General features: G+C 39.2%; 2 protein-coding genes across 7 annotated transcripts in view; one reads left to right on the top strand and one right to left on the bottom strand.

The window, feature by feature from the left end:
- The window catches only part of NPSR1 (neuropeptide S receptor 1), a 223,488-nt gene that overhangs the window by 121,737 nt on the left and 79,210 nt on the right, over positions 1-22,541 (bottom strand). The window lies entirely within an intron of this gene.
- Positions 679-2,598, top strand: LOC117073027 (condensin complex subunit 1-like). Its single transcript, XM_033193525.1, has one exon. The coding sequence runs from the start codon at positions 1,187-1,189 to the stop codon at positions 1,904-1,906; it is 720 nt and encodes a 239-aa protein (XP_033049416.1). The 5' UTR covers positions 679-1,186; the 3' UTR covers positions 1,907-2,598.

Genomic DNA, 22,541 nt, shown 5'->3' with positions numbered 1-22,541 from the left:
AGTCTTTCCAACTAGATTGTGAGAGACTCGTGGAGACGATTCCTAACTCAACTCAGGCTTCTCATTCCCCTTCTCTCAAACATCTAGTAAAATTCTGGACACTCATAATTGTGGCAGGCCAGGTGTCACTAACAACTCTTTCAGTACTGACTGAGTGGTTAAGTTAAATCTTAAAAGCCAGTGCTCTTATACGAAGGCTGGAATGTAACAAAAGCCCATCAAGAGTTTTACCTAGGCCTCTCCTGGGACTTAAAGCATGACAAAACAACAAAGGAATTCTTAACAGGACCCATTTAGGATTAAACAAGTTTCACTGGGGGTCTGAAGAAACTCCCTAGGCCTCCACAAACAAGTTTATTGGAGGTCTCAAGGAACTCCCCAAACCTCTGTAATTTAGCAGGAGACAAGATAAGGGTAATCACTCCAGCACCTGGACCCATTTAGACTAAGTAAATTTACTGAGGCTCCAGAGGAAGGTCTTCAGGACTCAGGCCTTAGTTATAGATTAAAAGAAGTTAACCATTTATATCTTTAGAAGAATGCACACTTACACGTAGACATATAGCTTAGAAGGTATATAAACTCTGGAAAACTTTGTAATTTTAAGTTAGTCTGGCAATAATTTCCAGACCTTCTCCCTGTCACCAGTTGTAGAAAATAAAACTCTCTTCTGAAGTTTCCACAGGATTACCGGCTGGCCCAGCAGGTGTGCCATGCCATTGCCAACATCTCTGACAGTAGAAAGCCTTCGGGCAAACGTCACCCCCCATTCCGGCTGCCTCAGGAACACAGGTTGTTTGAGTGACTGCGGGAGAGAGTCCCAAAAGGCTTTGTCCACCAGACCCACTCTGGATCCCATTCAAAGAGGTGGCAGTGACCCTCATTTACCAACTGGCAGAGGGTCCCAAAGTGATCTGTGCCCAGATATGGCAGGGCTAGGCAAAACAGGTCCTGGAGAAGCTAGAAGAGAAGAGAACTAGTCAGGAGGACCCAAAGAAGTTCCCTGCAATGCTCCCCACTTTCCTGTTGATGAACTTGCTGTCCCTGGCTGAACATGTGGCTCTGCAGGAGCTGGTCCACTTGGAGGAGGCAGTGAGTGGAGAGTTCTGTCAGCGCCTTCTCTGGGAAAAACAGGAGCACAAGACCAAAAGATCCCAAGAAGAAGAGTACAAGTTTTGAGACCACCATGGAGGAGGAGCTGGGGCTGGTTGGGGCAGCAGATGACACGGAGACAGAAATCATTCACGTCTTCTGTGAGATGGAACTGTTGGATGGCAAACAGACACTGGCTGCCTTTGTTCCACTCTTGTTTAAAGTCTGCAACAACCCAGGCCTCTACAGCAACCCAGACCTCTCTGCCGCTGCTTCACCTGCCCTTGGCAAGTTCTGCATGATCAGTGCCACTTTCTGCGACTCCCAGCCTCATCTTCTGTTTGCCATGCTAGAAAAGTCTCCACTTCCCATTGTCTGGTCTAACCTCATGGTTGCCACTGGGGATCTGGCCATCTGCTTTCCCAATCTGGTGGACCCCTGGACTTCTCATGTATATGCTTACCTTCGGGACTCTGCTCAGCCAGTGTGGAAAACAGCAGGGTTGGTGATGACTCACCTGATCCTCAAGGACATGGTGAAGGTGAAGGGGCAGGTGAGTGAGATGGCAGTGCTGCTCATCGACCCTGAGCCTCAGATGGCTGCCCTGGCCAAGACGTTCTTCAACAAGCTCTCCCACGAGGGCAATAGAATCTATAATCTCCTTCCAGATATCATCAGTCACCTGTCAGGCTCCGAGCCAGGGATGGAGGAAGTGCCTTTTCACACCATTATGAAGCAGCTCCTCTCCTCATCACCAAAGACAAGCACACAAAGCCTGGGGAAAAAGCTGTGTCAGCGGTTCCGCACAGTCTAAACTAAGCAGGTGCAGCGGGACCTGGCCTACTGTGTGTCACAGCTGCCCCTCACAGAGCAAGGCCTCTGCAAGATGCTTGCCAATTTTGACTGTTTTGGAGACAAACTGTCAGATGAGTCCATCTTCAGTGTTTTTTTTTTTTGTCCGTTGTGGGCAAGCTGCAACATGGGGCCAAGCCTGAGGGCAAGGCTGTCATAGATGAATTTGAGCGAAAGTTTCAGATCTGTCATACCAGAGGTTTGGATGCGATTGAGAAGCTTGAGATTAACCAAGCAGGTAGCCAGAGAGCCCCATTAGTCAAGAAACCATCCACTGTTTGTAGGCATCAGCCTCTGGCTTCCGCAGCCTCAGACAATGACTGTCACACCAGAGCCCTGCCTTACTACCCTTTGGCATCCGTACACCCAGCAGCAAGCTTCCAGAAAGAAACCCAAAGTTGTCTTCTCAAGTGATGAGTCAAGTGAGGAAGATCTTTTAGCCTAGATGACAGAAGATGGGACACCCAAGAAAACAACGCCGATTCTCAGAGCATCAGCTCGCAGGCACAGATCCTAAGAAGTCGTCTTGCCTGTTCCTGTCCTCCCTGTGCATGGTATCTTGTAGGGTGACCTGGAATTCTAATACTGTTCCCCTTGTAAAATATTTGCCTGTCTCCTTTTTTGGAAAAAAAAAAAAATACACGATTTTTAAAGCTCAAGGCCTTTCTCTTAAATTAGCCTAACTGAACTGCGTGGAGCTGCTTTCACTTTGGAATATATGTTTGCCAGTCTCCTTGTTTTCTAATGAATAAATGTTTTTACACACTTCAAAAAAAAAAAAAAAACTCTCTTCCTCCCCAGTTCGTTTGCATCTCATTATTGGACTACAAGAAACAGCAGCCCAACCCTCGGTTTGGTCCAGAAACAATGTTAGATAGAAATAAAAGACTAAGGGCAAACACAGAAAGAGTCATCTTAAAAGATTTAATTAAGGGCCTGAATTTAAAACATTCAGCAGATCCCCATTCTTAGAATGGAATTTCTCATCAGCCTTGGAATATGAAGGAAACCTTCTAAAGATATGAAATTTAACTTTGATTGTATCAGTTATTATAATCAGGGCCAAGCTGTGATTGGCAACTTGTCTCCCTTGTACTTTCTGCCCTTATTCAACAACCCCACTTTGGGCCCCCAGGGCTTGCCTCTCAAGATCATGTGAATTATTTTGAGTGTAATTGGGCCTGGCCTATGATATAGTCATTATCTGAATCCATTGTTTGCCAAGTAATTGCTTTGTAACTTTGGGCAACTTACTTAGATATCTTGGGTCTTAGTTTCCACCTTATAAAATTAGGATGAGTGTACTTACTTTGTGAAGGTTAAATGTCCCAAGTGTTTGAAACATTATAGGCTCCCAATAATGAACATCTTCCTTTACCTCTCCTCACTTCCGCTTTCTACCCCCTTCCTTTTTCCCTTGGAAGTTTTAGAAAGAGATTTTTAAGACAAGAGATAAGGAGCTAGAGAATCAAGAGAAATATTAAGACATTTTCCTGTGTACTGTATTTCATGCCATTTTCCACACATTCCCCCATTCCCAGGCATTAAGACTGAGGTTGAAGGTTTGGGGTACAACATCAGGCTGAGAGCGGCCACACAGAGGCTCACCATTGTTTGGGTTGTGCACATTGCAGAGGGAGAAACAGGTATTATTTATTTGCAAGGAGAGACCATTCAGGGGGACATGGTGCCTGTCACACACTCTTTCAAGGGTTGTCACCTGGGAGAAGTGTTAGACTTTGGACTAATTCAAGACTGGGCTCAGGGTCTTTTCTCAGTAGTACCTTAGAGTTTCTAAGTAGCTTGCCTTAGGAGGAGGTGCAGTTCCGTTGGTCAGGGATTCAGGTACTGGGGGAAGATGAATGCAATGACCTATGCTATGCCTCCCAGACATACGTGTCTAGGATTCTGTTGTGATTGACAAATACCCCCCCACTTCCCCCGATCCCACTCCCAGGCAGAAAAGGGAGTGGGATCCCCTACTCTAGCAAAGCCTCTTCCACCTGCTCAGCACCTCACCCACACAAACTGAAAGAGTTCTCAGCTGTAAACAAATCAAACTGGTGAACTAGTTCTCCAGGGCTAATAACTGAAGCCACTTACTCTCTCAACAGCATTTTAACAGGGACATCACACCTTGGCCCAGGAGTGACTTAGTCATGTAGGAATTCCAGGTGGTATGGCATGCAGAGAGGAACAGAATGGGCTGGCAGCTTGCCCAAGGTCACACATTCCAGAGTCAATAAAACCCAGCTGCCACCACCCCTCTCTCATGCTCTGTCCCGAGGCTGCTTTCTGTCTGGTCACCTTGGGGACTTCCTGCCCCAATCTCACGCTGTGCTACTGACTGTGGCATGACCTGAGTGTGAAGTGGCTGTGATGGTGAGACCTGAAATAGTCCTCCCTTGCAGCCAGATGCTGGCATGAAGAATAGCAGCTCCACAGAAGTTTGCTCAATAGATATTATGCAAATGCTTAGAGCAATAACATTCCTCACCATTACCAGGCTAATACTCCCAGTAAAGAGTGTGCCTTGATCCTGATGGTTTTATATTTTCTGGTTTGTCAGACTGAAATCAGGGTCTAACTGATGCCTATATGAAAGCATAACAGGTACATGACTGGCAGAGGTCCAACTCTTTTTTGTCTGAATTAGAGACCCTTTCACTGTGAGCTGGCAAGAGCTCCAGCTCCATGCATGTCAGTTATGTTCTCTGGCCAAAAGCCTTGTTGCACAGTAAACATGACTGGAGCCACAGTGAGCCTCATTTGTGATATGATCCCCATATAAAGAAGGCAGCGAGGCAGATCCCTTCTTTAACTCATCCCACCCATCACCCCAGGTATAGGGTCCTGGAATCCGAGCATTCATTACATATTTGTTTGTAGTTGTATAATAAAAATAACATTTGTCATGTTCTAAAACTGAAGTTAATTGCTAGTCAAAACTCCTACTCTGCTAGATATCAAAAACTTAATTGCAGTCAAATAAGTGTTTACTCTTTGTCCTTGTAGTCATCTTTAAGCTTTAGAAAACTCATGCGGTATCAAGTCGCATGTGTGCACGGGTGCTCACGTGCGTGTGTGTATGTGTGTGTGTGTCTCTAAGATGCCTGGTCCTTGGTGTCATCTCTTATCATTGGCATCTATTAAGATATCTCTGATTCCACCCTGCACTTAGCTGTCAGCAGATCGAAGTGGTGCCTCCTTGTTCCAACTGCAGGGTCTCTTTGGGCCACAGGCTTTGTCACAAAGGCATGGCTCTTGTTGCACAGAGTAAGTACATTCTTCTGATTCCTGCACCAGGCTGCAGGTGCAGAGACCCACAGTGGCTGTTTCAAGTTCTTTGCCTAGACACTCACATAGACATTTCTTCTCACTTTCAATATGCAGAAGAGGGCCCCTGTGCCTTACTCACTCTCTGGGCTCTCTTGAGAAAGTGGGTAGGGTGGGTTACAGATGCCCTTGTTTGTGGCGTTCTCCAACCTGTAGCTCCTATCTCATGCCCCAAATCCTCTTCAGTGTCTGCCCTAGGGTTAAGGTCTCTCTCTTAGAAATGCCTCCTTTTTTTTTTTTTTTTTTTGAGGTGCAGTCTTGCTCTGTCTCCAGGCTGGAGTGCAGTGATGCAATCTCGGCTCACTGCAACCTCCACCTCCCAGGTTCAAGAGACTCCTCTGGCTCAGCCTCCCAAGTAGCTAGGACTGTAGGTGCATGCCACCACACCCAGCTAATTTTTGTATTTTAAATAGACATGGGGTTTCACCACGTTGGCGTGAATGGTCTCGATCTCTTGACCTCGTGGTCCACCTGCCTCAGCCTCCCAAAGTCCTGGGATTACAGGCGTGAGTCACTACACCTGGCCAGAAATGTCTCCATGTTTAAGCTCTTGTCTCCTCCTCCCTACATACTCCTCACTCTTTCCCATTCTTGGATCCAGGTAGCCTGGTTTTCATTTTTCCTTCTAAATCACTTGAAACTCAAGACCAAGAAATAGACTACTTTGTTTTCCTCATTTCCTAATTAACCTGCATTGTGGCAGTAAAAGCCTTATGATACAGTTTTCCAAACAGAGAATTATGTAATGATAGAAATGCTAAGACAGGGATGGGTGGAGGGAGAACACTTGGTTAAGAAGCAAAAATATTACAGCAGTTCCCCCCTTATCTGTGAGGGATATGTTTGAAGAGTCCCAACTGCAGATAGTACTGAACCCTATATATACCATGTTTTCTCTTACACATACATACCTAACTATGATAAAATTTAATTTATAAATCACACACATAAAGAAATGAACAACAATAATATGCTGATATCATATGATAAGGATAAAATATGCTGTAATAAACGTTATATGAATATGAGGTCATTCTCTCTCAAAATATCTTACTCTACTGCACTATTAACTGAAATCATGGAAAGTGAAACTGTGGATAAGGGAGAACTACTGAATACAGCTGCATTTGATTCTTTCATTGCTTGCAATCTTTTTCGATCAGAATTCCAGAGAAAATTAGGCTCCATGGAAAACAAATTGAACTTTCATTTTCTCAATTTTTCCAAGGTTGGCATCTAGGTAGAAACATTTTGGAGGCATAGGAAAGAAATAACTGAGTGTATCGACGGATGCTTTAGTGAAGTGGTTCTGAGTGTGTAGTCTGAGGACGTCTGAGGGTCACTAAGACTCTGAATCCATTAGGCAAAAGCTATTTTTATAATAGTACTACGATTGTATTTGTGTTTTCACTTCCATTTTCTCGTGAATGTACTATGACTTCTGGAAAACTCAACTGTGTAAACATGAACATCTGTGTACACACAGAAATCAGATGTGTAAAGGTTGCATATATTGGAAATATCAAATACACAGTATTATGTAATATTTAAAAATAGGCTGGAGATGGTGGCTCACACCTATAATCCCAGCAATTTGGGAGACCAAGGCAGGAGGACTATTTGTGACCAGGAGTTTAAGGCCAGCCTGGGCAACACAGTGAGAGCCCATCTCCAGAAAAAAAAAAATTAGCTGGGCTTGGTGGTGCATACCTGTAGTTCCAGCTACTTGGGAGCCTGAGGTGGGAGGATGGCTTGAGCCTAGGAGTTCAAGTCTACAGTGAGCTATGGTCATGCCACTGCACTTCAGCCCTGGTGACAGAGCAAAACCCTATCTCTAACTAAATAAATTAATAGATAGTATATTAAAAGAAATTAAGCAGAAAATTGCAAGTTTGATGAAAGAGGAATTCTCTAGTTGACCAGATACATTTAAATAAGAACAAAATAGAACTTCTAGAAATGAAACAAAATTGTAATAAAGTTAGAATCTCAATGAATATGTTGATTAGAAGGTTGGAACCAATAAAAAGATAAATAGTAAACTTGATGATTGGACCAAATAAGTTACTCAAAAAGCAATAGAAAGAGACAAAGAGATAGATCAAAGAAGAGTGAAGAGGCATAATGAGTAGGATGAGAAAGTCCAACAAAAATCCCATTGGAGTTCCAGAAGAAGATAATAAAGAGGAGGGGAAAGAGGCACTGAGGTAGTGACTAGGAATTTTTCTATAATGGGTAAAGGATGCCAATATAGTTGTCCCTTTGTATATACGGGGTTATTGGTTTCCATCGATATCCTTCCAAGGATACCAAAATCCCTGAAATAAAATGAAGCTATATTTGCATATGTTAACCTAGCTTAAATTATCTCTAGATTACTTTTAATTCCTAATACAGTGTAAGTGCTGTGTAAATTGTTGTTATACTATATTGTTTAGAAAATTGTGACAAGGAGAAAGTCTGAACGTGTTCAGTATAGATACATTTTTTTCTGAATATTTTCAATTCACAATTGGTTGGATCCATAAATGCAGAACCCATGGATACAAAGGGCCAACTGTACTCAGATACTGAAAACATGACAAAGTCTGGTTTTAAATAATACATACTCTTGTCAAACAATGCCACAGCTTTCGGATGGGGAACTAGTTTTACAGAGATGGCAGATGTTGTTTTGAATCACAAATCTGATTGATTATTCATCATAAGCAGAAGACCTTGGGGATGAGGGATTCCCAGTGGGATAACTAGAGATTCAAACATGAAGAAGGAATGGGGAGACTTCACTTGGATCAAAGAGTAACACTAGAAGCAAGTCCAGCCATCTGCATTCATTTTGACAGTTCAATGGACATTTATTGAATCCCTGCTAGGTACCAGAAAGTCACCCAGTAAAACTGGGGTCCTTCCCATTTCCTCTGCTCTTCCTGTTCCTTTTATCCTGAGGCCCACTGCTACCCACTGCAAGGTTGGGCACATGTAGACTTGCTCTCAAAAAAGAAGAAAAAGGAAGCACCTAAAACAAAAACATAAAATTGTAAAACAACAATAAAATGGTATACCAGACAAATATTAGTTAAGAAAGATTATGTAGCGACATCAATATAAGATAAAAATATTTTTTAATGCTAAAAGCATTACTAGAGATAAAGAGACCTACTGTATATTGATTACTAGTTAAACTCACCAGGAAGATGTAGCAATTCTAAGCCCATTAGAATAAATAAAGTAAGAAAATAATAGAACTATGGGAGAAAAAGATAAATCCACCACCAGAACTTCAGATTTTAGCAACTTCTCTTATTTATTTAAAGATGGAATAGATAACTATAATCAGCAAGGATAGAGCAGATTTTAACTACACAGCAAACAAACTTGACCTAATGTAAATGTATAAACTAATACTTCTCAAATCAGCTGAACACATGTATTCAAGGATACATAGAAGAGTATCACATTATTATATATTAGACCATATGTCATTTCATCTAATTCAAACAAACTAAAACATACAAGAAAGTAAGCTAGAAAATGGTAACAAAAATATAACTAGACAAGCCTGGTACTTTTGAAAATTTAAAAGCACACTTCTAAGTAAAAGTTGCCCAAAAAGAAATCATAATAAAAATGATAGATTCATTGATCATAATGAGATGGTGATGAAAATAACACATGATATAACACATGAAATAATCTAATCTTCAACAAAACTGATACGAGGTTAGGAGTTCAAGGCCAGCCTGGCCAAGATGGTTAAACCCCGTCTGTACTAAAAATACAAAAATTAGCCAGTCATGGTTAGTGGGTGCCTATAATCCCAGCTACTTGAGAGACTGAGACAGAGAATTGCTTGAACCCAGGAGGAGGAGGTTGCAGTGAGCCAAGATCATACCACTGCACTCCAGCCTGGGTGACAGAGTGAGACTCCATCTCAAAAAAAAAAAAAAAAAAAAAAGAGAGAGAGAGAAAGAAAACAAGTTATGAGGAAAAGACTCCTGATTTAATAAATAGTGCTAAGATAAATGGCTAGCCACAGGCAGAAGATTGAAGCTGGACCCCTTCCTTACACCATATACAATAATAAACTCAGACAGATTAAAGATTTAAATGTAAAACCCAAAACTATAGAAACCCTGGAAGACAACGTAGGTGATACCATCCTGGATACAGGAATGGGCAAAGATTTCATGACAAAGACACCAAAAGGAATCACAACAAAAGCAAACATTGACAAGTGGGATCTAATTAAAGTAAAGAGTTTCTGCACAGCAAAAGAAACTATCAACAGAGTAAAAAGACACCCTACAGAATAGGAGAAAATATTTCAAACTCTCATTTGACAAAGTTTTAATATCTAGCACTTATAAGAAACTTAAACAAATTTATAAGAGAAAAACAACCCTATTAAAAAGGATGTGAACAGACACTTTTCAAAAGAAGACATACATGCAGCCAACAAGCACGTGAAATAAAGCTCAATATCACTGATTATTAGAGAAATACAAATCAAAATCACAGTGAAATACCATCTCACATCCATCAGAATGGCTATTACTAAAAAGTCAAAAAAACAGATGCTGGTGAGGTTGCAGAGAAAAGAGAAGAATTATACCCTGTTGGTGGGAATGTAAACCAATGTGGAATGCAGTATGGCAATTCAAAGAGATGAAAGCAAGGCTACCATTTGACCCAGCATTCCCATTACTGGATATATACCCAGAGAAATATAAATCATTCTACCATAAAGACACATGCATACAAATGTTCATTGCAGTAGTATTCACAATAGCAAAGACATGAACTCAACCTAAATGCCCATCAATGACAGTTTGGATAAAGGAAATGTAGTACATTTACATCATGGGATACCATGCAATCATAAAAAGAATGAGATCATGTCTTTTGTGGGAACATGGATGAAGCTGGACGATATTATGCTTAGCAAACTAATGCAGGAATAGAAAAATCAAAGACCACATGTTCCCACTTACAAGTGGGAGCTAAATGATGAGAACTTATGAACACAAAGAAGGAAACAACAGGCACTGTGGTCTACTTGAAAGTGGAGGGTGGGAGGAGGGAGAGGAGCAGGAAAGGTAACTATTGGGTACTGGGCTTAATATCTAGGTGATGAAATAATCTACACAACAAACCCCTGTGACATGAGTTTACCTATGTAACAAACATTCACATGCACCCCCAAACCTAAAAAAAATAAGAGGAGAGAGATTGAGAGAATAACATATAATAATTTGTGAGATGATGAAACTAAAAAATCCTTGAGAAAAACTTATGGTTCCTAACTGCTTATATTAGAGAAGAAGAAAGTGAAAATAAACTATCTAAGCATCTAATTTGACAAGTTAAGAAAAGGTACAATTGATTTTGCCAAAAACAGCAGAGTAGGGAACTCTAAGGCTCCAAACATCCAGCAACAAATGCTGGCAAAAACTAGTAGAATCAACTTTCACAGAACGAGGGAACGCAGTGAAAAACTAACAACAACCAGGGAAGCTTAATGAAGAAAGAAGCTGCTGCATTGTGATAAGAGGGTGTTAGAGCATTTAAAATTGCCTGCTTGCCACCACTCCTCCCCAGAGTAATGATGGCCATGAAGATAGTGTTCTAGTTTGCTAATGTCACAGGGGACAGTATAGACTTTATTCTTGAAGAGTTTTGGTTGTGTTTTGACCTGTCTGGCAGCTCCCTGAAGGATCAGTGCAAAGTGTGCCTTTGTTTTACCTAACATAGAATATTCCCAGGGTCCCTGAAGGATCAGTGCAAAGTGTGCCTTTGTTTTACCTAACTTGGAATATTCCCAGGGTCATAGAGCTTCCTGAGCCACATTTGCTAAAAATATTTAAAACCAAAGGTATTGTCCACAGCAGCTTGGAGCAAGTGATAACAGTCAGGACAAAGAATAGATCAAGAATCCTAGGAAGAATGAGGTTAGGAAAGAAGATATATGGGGGAATAACAATTTTCAAAAGCACTAATATGTACAAGTAAGTCAAGGAGATCAAATGCATACTCAGGACTGAATAAACTCTCAAAAAAGATATGAGAAGACCCTGAGCTTTCACCTCTGGGTGAAAGCTTTGAGGAAGGCAGAGAGAGAAAGGGACAGAAGGCATATTTAAAGAAATAATGGCCAAAACATTCCCAAATGACACAAATCTACACATGCAAGAAGCCTGATGAACTCCAAGAAGGAGAAACTTACAGATATCCATACCAAGACACCATATTACTAAATTTTTGAAAGACGAAGGACTAAGAGACAATCCTAAAAGTAACAAAAAAGAAATGACTTGTCATGTACAAGAGCTCCTCCATAAGATTGACAGTAGGTTTCTCTTCAGGAATTATGGAGGCCATAAGACAATGGGATAACATATTTAAGGTGCTGAAAGAAAAATCATCCTGTCAATCAAGAATTCCACATCCAAGATTTACAGAGGATCATGGTGGACAGGAGGCAGGACTAGATTGCAGCTCTCATTCAGATGGACAGAGCAGCATGTGGAGTCTTGCTTCAAGAACTCTTGCTCCAGAATGACTGCAGGAATAAATCAGGAAAGCTGAGAAAACCCGTAGACCCTCTGCAGGAAGCGGATTGTTCCTGCAAGACCTAGGAGACACCCCAAATCCTGTGAGTGCCCAAACTGTGAAAGTGAGATTGTCTACCCCCAAATATACACGCTCACTAGGTAACCTGAAGGTCTAGATAACAGGATAATATTTTGATCACACCTGAAGCTAAATCAATTTAGAGAGCCGAGTGAAATACAAGTGTAGAGGAAGGCAGCAGGAAAGCCCTGTGGGCTCTCTGGGTCCCCTAACAAGCCATTTCTCACAGGGGTCCTTGGAGAGTGCTGCCAGAGGCACTGGGAAAAGGCCACAACAAGAAGGAAACCTCCAGCTGAACTTTGTAACAATTGCTACAAAACTAGAAGTCTCCTGGACAGAACTTGGGGGAGGGTGTGTATCTGGTGTGCAGACTCCACAGGTGGGGAAGTACTAAAGCCCTACTTGCTTTCACAGCTGGGAGGCGGGTAGCCTGGGGCAAGTTCTCAGCCCTGCTCACCCACTGCCTGGAAACAAAGTCAGTGCTGTTGGTGGGGCATGGTGGGAGTGAGACTGGCCTTTTGGGTTGCTTGGGAGCCGTGTGAGGCCTGTGACTGCCAACTTCCCCTAACTTCCCTGACAACGTACATGACACAGAAGAGGCAGCCATAATCCTCCCAGGAACGTAACTCCATTGACTTGGGAACCACACCAGAATTACCCACAGCAGCTGCAGTAAGACTTCCCAAGGAGAGTCTGAGCTCAGACATGCTTAGCCCTGTCCCCAACTATTGGTTCTTTCCTACCCACCCTGATAGCGGAAGACAAACGGCGTATACTCTTGGGCGTTCTAGGGCCCTGCCCACCGCCTGGTCCTTCCCATACTACCACAGCTGATGCTCTCTTGAAAGCACCGCCTCCTGGCAGGAGGCCAACAAGCACAAAAATAATGCATTCAACAACCAAAAATAAGGAACTTCACAGAGTCCATTTCACCCCCCTGCCACCTGCACTGGAGCAGGTGCTAGTATCCATGGCTGAGAGACCCACAGATGGTTCACATCACAGGACTCTGGGCAGACTCTGGCAGTACCAGCCTGGAGTCTAGTAGACCTGCTGGGTGGCTAGAGCCAAAAGAGAGACAACAATCACTGCAGCTTAGCTCTCAGGAAGCCACATCCCTAGGAAAAAGCGGGGGCAGTACTACATCAAGGGAATACCCTGTGGGACAAAAGAATCTGAACAACAGCTTTGAGCTAGGGCCTAGGGGCCTTCCCTCTGACAGAGCCTACCCAAATAAGAAGGAACCAGAAAACCAACTCTGGTACTATGACAAAATGAGGTTCTTTAACACCACCCCAAAAAATCACACTAGCTCACCAGCAACAGATCCACACCAAGAAGAAATCCTTGATTTACCTGAAAAAAGACTTCAGAAGGTCAGTTATTACGCCAGTCAAGAAGGCACCAGAGAAAGGTGAAGCCCAATTTAAGGAAACTAAAAAAAAAAAAAAAAATGTAAGAAATGTGGGGAGAAATTTTCAGTGAAATAGATAGCATAAATAAAAAAACAATCAAAACTTCAGGAAACAATGGATGCACTTACAGAAATGCAAAATGCTCTGGAAAGTCTTAACCATAGAATTGAACAAGCAGAAAAAAGAACCTCAGAACTCAAAGACATGGTTTTCAAATTAACCCAATCCAACAAAGACAAATAAAAAAGGAATAAGAAAATATGAACAAAGCCTCAAAGATCTGGGATTATGTTAAATGACCAAACCTAAGAATAATTGGCTTTCCTGAGGAAGAAGAGAAATCTAAAAGTTTGGAAAACATATTTGGGGGAATAATTAAGGAAAACTTCCTTGGTCTTGCAAGAGACCTAGACATCCAAATACAAGAAGCTCAAAGAACATCTGGGAGATTCATTGCAGAAAGATCATTGCCTAGGAACACTGTCATCAGGTTATCTAAAGTTAAGATGAAGCAGAGAATCTTAAGAGCTATGAGGCAAAAGCACCAGGTAACTATAAAGGAAAACCTATTATGTTAAACTTAGCAGATTGCTCTGCAGAAACCCTGCAAGCTAGAAGGGATTGTGGCCCTATCTTCAGCCTCCTTAAATAAAACAATTATCAGCCAAGAATTTTGTATCCAGCAAAACTAAGCTTCATAAATGAAGGAAAGATACAGTCTTCTCAGACAAATAAATGCTGAGAATTCACCACTACCAAGTCAGCACCATATGAACTGCTAAAAAGAGCTCTAAATCTTGAAACAAATCCTGGAAACACATCAAAACAGAACCTCTTTGAAGCATAAATCTCATAGGACCTATAAAACAAAAATAAAATTAAAAAAGAAACATAAAACCAAGGTGTACAGGCAGCAAATAGCACAATGAATGGAATGGTAACTTATGTCTCAATACTAACATTGAATATAAATGGCCTAGATGCTCCACTTAAAAGATACAGAATTACAGAAGGGGTAAGAATTCACCAACCAACTATCTACTCTCTCTTCAAGACTCACTTAACACATAAGGAATCACATAAAGTTAAGGTAAAGGGGTGGAAAAAGACATTCCATGCAAATGGACACCAAAAGCGAGCAGGTTAGCTATTCTTATATCAGACAAAACAAACTTTAAAGCAACATCAGTTAAAGACAAAGAGGGACATTATATAATGATAAAAGATCTTGTCCAACAGGAAAATATCACAATCCTAAATATATATGCACATAATGCTGGAGCTCCCAAATATATAAAACAATTACTACTAGACCTAAGAAATGAGATAGACAGCAACACAATATTAGTAGAGGATTTCAGTACTCCACTGACAGTACTAGACAGGCCATCAAGACAGAAAATCAACAAAGAAAGAATGGATTTAAACTATACCCTGGAACAAATGGACTCAACAGATATTTACAAAACATTCTACCTAACAACTGCAGAATAGACATTCTATTCATCAGCTCGTGGAACTTTCTCCAGGATATATGATAGGCCACACAATGAGACCCAATAAATTTAAGAAAATTGAAATTTTATCAAGCACTCTCTCAGATCACAGTGGAATAAAACTGGAAATCAACTTCAAAAGGAAACTTCAAAACCATGCAAATACATGGAAATTAACCTGTTTCTGAATGAGCATTGGGTCAAAAATGAAATCAAGATGGAAATTAAAATATTCTTCCAACTGAATGACAATAATGACACAACCTATCAAAACCTCTGGGATAGTACAAGGAAAGTTCATAGCCCTAAACGCCTACATCAAAAAGTGTGAAAGAACGCAAACAGACAATCTGAGGTCACACCTCAAGGATCTAGAGAAACAAGAACAAATGAAACTCAGAAAGGAAATAACCAAGATCAGTGCAGAACTAAATGAAATTGAGCCAAAAAATAAATACAAAAGATAAATGAAACAAAATGCTGGTTCTTTGAAAGGATAAATAAAATTGATAGACCATTAGCAAGATTAACCAAGAAAAGAAGAGAGAAAATCCAAATAACCTCACTAAGAAATGAAACAGGAGATATTACAACTGACACCACTGAAATACAAAAGATCATTCAAGGCCACTGTGAACACCTTTCCACACATAAACTAGAAAACCTAAAAGAAATGGATAAATTCCTGGAAAAATAAAACCCTCATAGCTTAAATAAGGAAGAATTAGATACCCTGAACAGACCAATAACAAGCAGCAAGACTGAAATGATAATTTAAAAATTATCAACAAAAAAAAAGCCCAGGACAAGATGGATTCACAGCAGAATTCTAATAGACATTCAAAGAAGAATTGGTACCAACCCTTTTGACACTATTCCACAAGACAGAGAAAGAAAACTACCTCCCTAATTCATTCTATGCAGTCAGCATCACCATAATACCAAAACCAGGAAAGGACATAACCAAAGAGGAAGACTACAGACTAGTATCCTTGATGAACATAGATGATAAAATCCTTAACAAAATACTAGCTAACTGAATCCAGCAATATGTCAAAAAGATGATCTACCATGACCACGTGGATTTCATACCAGGGATGGTTTCACATATGCAAGTCAATAAATGTTATACACCACATAAATAGAATTAAAAACAAAAATCACATGATCATCTCAATAGACTCAGAAAAAACATTCAACAAAATTCAGCATCCCCTTATGATTAAAACACTCAGCAAAATCAGCATACAGGGGACTTACCTCAATGTAATAAAAGCCATCTTTGACAAACATACAGCCAAAATAATACTGAATGGGGAAAAGTTGAAAGCATTCCCTCTGAGAACTGGAACAACACAAAGATGCCCATTCTCACCACTTCTCTTCAACATAGTACTTGAAGTCCTAGCCAGAGCAATCAAGGAAGAGGAAGAAATAAAGGGCATCCAAATTGTTAAAGAGGTCAAACTCACTGTTTGCTAATGATATAATTGTTTACCTAGAAAACCCTAAAGACTCCTCCAAAAAGCTCCTAAAACTGATAAAAGAATTCAGCAGTTTACAGATATGAAATTAATGTACACAAATCAGTAGCTCTTCTATACACCAACAGTAACCAAGCTGAGAATCAGATCAATAACTCAGCCCCTTTTATAATAGCTGCAAAAAAATAAAATACTCAGGAATATGTCTAACCAAGGAGGTGAAAGACTTCTACAAGGAAAACTACAAAACACTGCTGAAATAAATTATAGATGACACAAACAAGTAGAAACACATCCTATGCTCTTGGATGGGTAGAATCAATATTGTGAAATGACTGTACTGCCAAAAGGAATCTACACATTGAATGCAATTTCCATCAAAATACCACCATAATTCTTCACAGAACTAGAAAAAACAATGATAAAATTCATATGGATCCAAAAAAGAGCCCACATAGTCAAAGCAAGAATAAGCAAAAAGAACAAAGCTGGAGGCATCACATTACCTGATTTCAAAGTATACGATAAAGCTATAGTCACCAAAACAGCATAGTACTGGTATAAAACTAGGCACATAGACCAACGGAAAAGAATAGAGAACTCAGAAATAAACCCAAATACTTACAGCCAACTGATCTTCAACAAAGCAAACAAAAACATAAAATGGGGAAACTTTTCAACAAATGGTGCTGGATTAACTAGCAAGCCACATGTAGGAGAATAAAACTGGATCCTCATCTCTCACCTTATACAAAAATTAAACCAAGATGGGTCAAGGGCTTAAATCTAAGACCTAAAACTATAAAAATTCTAGAAGATAACATTGGATCTAGACATTGGCTTAGGCAAGGATTTTATGACCAATAACCCAAAAGCAAATGCAATAAAAACAAAGATAAATAATTAGGACTTAATTAAACTAAAAAGCTTTTGCATGGCAAAAGGAGCAGTCAACAGAGTAAACAGACAACCCACAGAGTGGAGAAAATCTCCACAACCCATACATCTGACAAAAGACTAATATCCAGAACTCAAACAAATTAGCAATAAAAAAAAACTCATCAAAAAGTGGGCTGAGGTCATGAATAGACAATTCTCAAAAGAAGATATACAAAAGACCAGCAAACATATGAAAAAATGCTCAACATCACTAATGATCAGGGAAATGCAAATCAAAACCACAATGCAATAGTACTTTACTCCTGCAAGAATGGCCATAATCAAAAATTTTTTTAAAAAAAAGGTTAGCATGGATGTGGTGAACAGGGAATACTTCTACACTGCCGCTGGGAATGTAAAGTAGTACAACCACTATGGAAAACAGTGTGGGATTTCTTAAAGAACTAAAAGTAGAACTACCATTTGATCTAGCAATTCCACACTCTGTATCTACCCAGAGGAAAAGAAGTCATTAAATGGAAAACATACTTGCATATGCATGTTTATAGCAGCAAAATTCGCAATTCCAAAAATGTGGAAACAACCCAAATGCCCATCAATCAACAAGTGGATAAAGAAACTGTTTTTGATACATATATTATATATATATACACACACACACACACACACCTATATACCTATATACACACACACCACACACACACATACATACACAATGGAATACTACTTAGCCATAAAAATGAATGAATTAATGGCATTTGCAGCAACCTGAATAAGATTGGAGACTATTATTCTAAGACCCAGGAATGGAAAACCAAACATTGTATGTTGTCACTCATAAGTTGGAGCTAAGCTATGAGGATGCAAAGGCATAAGAATGACACAATGCACTTTGAGGACTCAGGGGGAAAGGGTGGGAAAGCAGTGAGGGATAAAGGTGTACAAACAGGGTGCAGTGTATACTGCTCGGGTGATGGGTGCACCAAAATCTCACAAATCACCATTTATGAACTTACTCATGTAACCAAAAACCTCCTATTCCACAATAACCTATGGAAATAACAAATTAAAAGAATGAATTCTACATCCAGTAATATTGTCCTTTGAAAATGAAAGAGAAATTAAGATATTCTTAGGAAGGAAAACTGAAGGAATACCTCACTCGTAGATATGCCCTAAAAGAAATACTAAAGAGATTACTCAGCCTGGAATGAAAGATCACTAGACAGTAACTCAAAGGTATAAGAAGAAATAAAGAACAGCAGGAAAGTTAGCTTCATAGGTCAATATAAAAGCCAGTATTATTTTATTTTGGGTTTGTAATGCCTCTATTTTCCCCTGTATTAGTTAAAAGACACATTTATAAAACGTATGTTAATGGGCATACAATTTATACAGATGTAATTTGTGACAATGATATAAAAGGAGACAGAGCTATAAAGAAGCAGAGTTTTTTAAACGATCAAAACTAAGTTGATATTAATTTAAATTTGATTGTTATAATATCAAGATATTAATTATAACCCACAGGGTAACTATTACAGGAAAAAAAAAACCTAGGAAACAAGCAGAAAAAGAAATAAAAAAGGAATCCAAACTGTACACTAGACAAAATTATTATTATTATTAATATTTTTTGAGACAAAGTGTTGCTCTTGTTGCCCAGGCTGAAGTGCAATGGTGCAATCTTGGCTCACTGCAACCTCTGCCTCTCAGGTTCAAGTGATTCTCCTGCCTCAGCCTCTAGGGTAGCTAGGATTACAGGCACCTACCACTACACCTGGCTACTTTTTGTATTTTTAGTAGACACAGGGTTTCACCATGTTGGCCAGCCTGGTCTTGACCTCCTGAGCTCAGGTGATCCACCCACCTCGGCTTCCCAAAGTGCTGGGATTACAGGTGTGAGCCACCACACCATTCAAAAACATCATTATTTACAAAAGGAGACAGTAATAGAAGAATTGAGAAACAAAAAAATTATAAACAGAAAACAAATAATAAAGTAGCAGAAATAAGTCTTTCTTTACCAGCAGTTACTTTAATTGGATTACTTTAAATGTAAATGGGCTGAATTCCTAAGTTAAAAGGCAAAAATTGACAGAATACATAAAAATTATCATTTAACTATATGCTGCTTAAAAGATACTCATTTTATATTCAAGGTCATAAATAGGATAAAACTAAAAGGATGAAAAAAGTCCTATGAATACAAAAATTAGTGGGGTGTGGTGGTGGGTGTCTGTAATCTCAGCTACTTGGGTGGCTGAGGCAGGAGAATTGCTTGAACCTGGGAGGTGAGGTTGCAGTGAGCCAAGATCAGGCCACTGCACTCCAGCCTGGGTGACAAAAGCAAGACTCCATCTCAAAAAAAAAAAAAAAGAAAGAAAAGGAAAAAAAAAAAAAATCCTATGGGAACAGTAACCAAAAAAGAGCTGGTACTAATATCAGATAAAATAGACTTTAACACAAATATTATTATAAGACACTAGGCTGGGTATTATGAAATAATGAAAAGGTGAATCCATTAAGAAGATATAACAATTATGTACACATATGCACCAACAAAAGCCCCAAAAACATATGAAGCAGATTGACAGACTTGAAGAGATAAATAGACACTTCTACAATGATAGTTGGAGACTTCAATATCTATTTCAAAAATGGATATTAAAACCCTACAAAAGATCAGGAAGGAAATGCGAGACTTGAGCAACACTGTAGACCAACCGGACTAACAGACATCTGTATAACAGTCTACTCAATAACAGAATACACATTTTCATCAAGTATACATGAAACATTGTTTAGAATAGACCATATGTTAGGTCATAAAACAAGTTTCAATACATTTAAATACTTAAAAGTTGTATGAAGTGTCTTCTCCAATCATAATGTAATGGAGCTAGAAGTGAAGGACAGAAGAAAAACAGAAAACTTCATAAATATGTGGAAATCAATACATTCTTAAGTAACCAGTGTATTAAATAAGAAATAACAGGTAAGTTTTAAAATACATCAAGAAGAATAAAAACAAAAACTCAACCCCAAGACACATTTAAAAATGTGATACAGTGAAAATGATATGTGGAGGAAGATTTATAGCTGTAAATGCCAACATTAAAAAGGAGAGAAATCCTCAATCAATAGCGTAAATTTATACCTTAATTAACTAAAAAAAAGCAACCTAAACCCAAAGCTAGCAGAAAGAAGAAAGTAATAATAATTAGAGTAAAGATAAATAGAGAATAAAAAACTAATAGAATCAACAAAACCATAAGTTGGTTATTTGAAAAAACTCAACAAAATTAATAAATATTTCGCTAGACTGACCAAGCAAAAAATAAATAAATAAATAAACTCAGTTACTGAAATCAGAAATGCAAGTAAAGTCATCACTATGGACCTTACAGAAAAATGAAAAAAAGGTTACAAAGGGAAGCTATAAACAACTGTACATCAATAAGTTAGATTACTTACATAAAATGGATAAATTCGTAGAAACACACAAACTGCCAAAACTAACTCAAGAACAAATAGAAAATCTGACCAGATCTGTAAAAGTAGAGATTGAATTGGTAATCAAAACAACAAACAAGAAAAAGCCTCAGACCAGAGAACTTCACTGGTGAACATTACCGAACATTTTAAAGAACTGACATTAATGTTTTTCAAAATCTTCCAAAGAATCGAAGAGGAGTGAACACTTCCTAACTCATTCTATGAGGCCAGCATTACCTCAATACCAAAGCCAGACAAAGCGTCTTGAAGAAAAGACAATATAGACCAATATCCCTTATAATATACATGCAAAAATCTTTTGGAAAAAAAAAAAACTAGTAAATCAAACCTAGCAGCATATTTAAGGGATTACATACCATCACCAATGGGATTAATCCTAGCAATGTAAGAGTGGTTGGTTCAACATACGGAAATCAATTAATATAATACACCACATGAATGGAATGAAGGGGAAAATACCCAACATGATTATCTCAAGTGATGCAGAAAAGTATTTGACAAAAATCTAATACCTTCTTATGATAAGAATTGCTCAAGAAGCTAAGAATAGAAGGAAATTTCCTTAACATAAAAAGGAACATTTATGAAACAATCCACAGCTAATGTACATTTAATGATGAAAGGCTGAAAACTTTATCTTGATATCGGGAAAAAGATAACGATGCACGTTTTCACCACTTCTACTCAACATTTTACTGAAAGCTCTAATCAAAACAATTAAGCAAGAAAAATACATAAAAGGCACGCAGATTGGAAAGGAGGAGGAGGCAAATCATCTATCCACAGATAATATTGATATGTAGAAAATCTTAAAGAATTCACAAAAGTCGATCAAAGCTAAGAAGCAAGTTTAACAAAGTTGCAGGATGCAATTTCAACACATAAAAACCAGATGTATTTCTGTATACTAGCAATTAACAGTCCAAATATGAAATTAAGAAAATAACTACTTACAATAGCACGAAAAATATAAAATAATTAGAATAAATGTAACCAAAGGGGTATAAGACTTATACACTGAAAACTATAAAACATTGTGTGATGGTTAATATTATGTGTCAACTTGATTGGATTGAAGGATGCCTAGATAGCTGGTAAAGTACTGTTTCTGAGTGTGTCTGTGAGGGTGTTGGCAGAGGAGATTAACACAAGTCAATGGACTGGGAGAGGAAGACCTGTCCTCAATGTGGATGGGCCCCATCCAATCGGCTGCCAGTGCAGCTAGAACAAAGCAGGTGGAAGAAAGTTGGATAAGCTGGCTTGCTGAGTCTTCTGGCTTTTATCTTTCTTCAGTGCTGGATGCGTCCTTCCTTTGAACATCAGACTCCAGATTTTTTGGCCTTTAGGCTCTTGGACTTACACCAGTGGTTTGCCAGGGGCTCTTGGGACTTTGGCCACAGAGTGAAGGCAGCACTGTCGGCTTCCCTACTTTTGAGGCTTTGGGACTAGGACTGAGCCACTACTGGCTTCCTTGCTCCTCAGCTTGCAGGCAGCCTATTGTAAGACTTCACCTTGTGATTGTGTGAGTCAATTCTCCTTAATAAACTCCCTTTCCTATATACATATATCCTGTTAATTCTGCCCCTCTGGAGAACCCTGACCAACACACATTGCTAAGTAAAATTAATAATGACCTATATAAGGTCAATCACCTGGTGGGAGGTGATTGAACCATGGAGATGGATTTCCCCATTTGACACTGTTCTTCCGATAGAGTTCTCATGAGATCTGGATGTTTAAAAGTGTGTGGTGCCTCCCACATCTCTTTCTTCCTCCTGCTCTGGCCATGTAAGACATTCCTGCTTCCCCTTCACCTT

This window comes from Trachypithecus francoisi, unplaced genomic scaffold (assembly GCF_009764315.1).
Source record: "Trachypithecus francoisi isolate TF-2019V2 unplaced genomic scaffold, Tfra_2.0 Lachesis_group4, whole genome shotgun sequence".
NCBI lineage: Eukaryota > Metazoa > Chordata > Mammalia > Primates > Cercopithecidae > Trachypithecus > Trachypithecus francoisi.
This window is presented reverse-complemented; position numbering and strand designations above follow the sequence as displayed.

Coding starts and splice junctions, on each gene's coding strand:
- LOC117073027 (XM_033193525.1), top strand. CDS start 1,187: ATGGAGGAGGAGCTGGGGCTGGTTGGGGCAGCAGATGACACGGAGACA.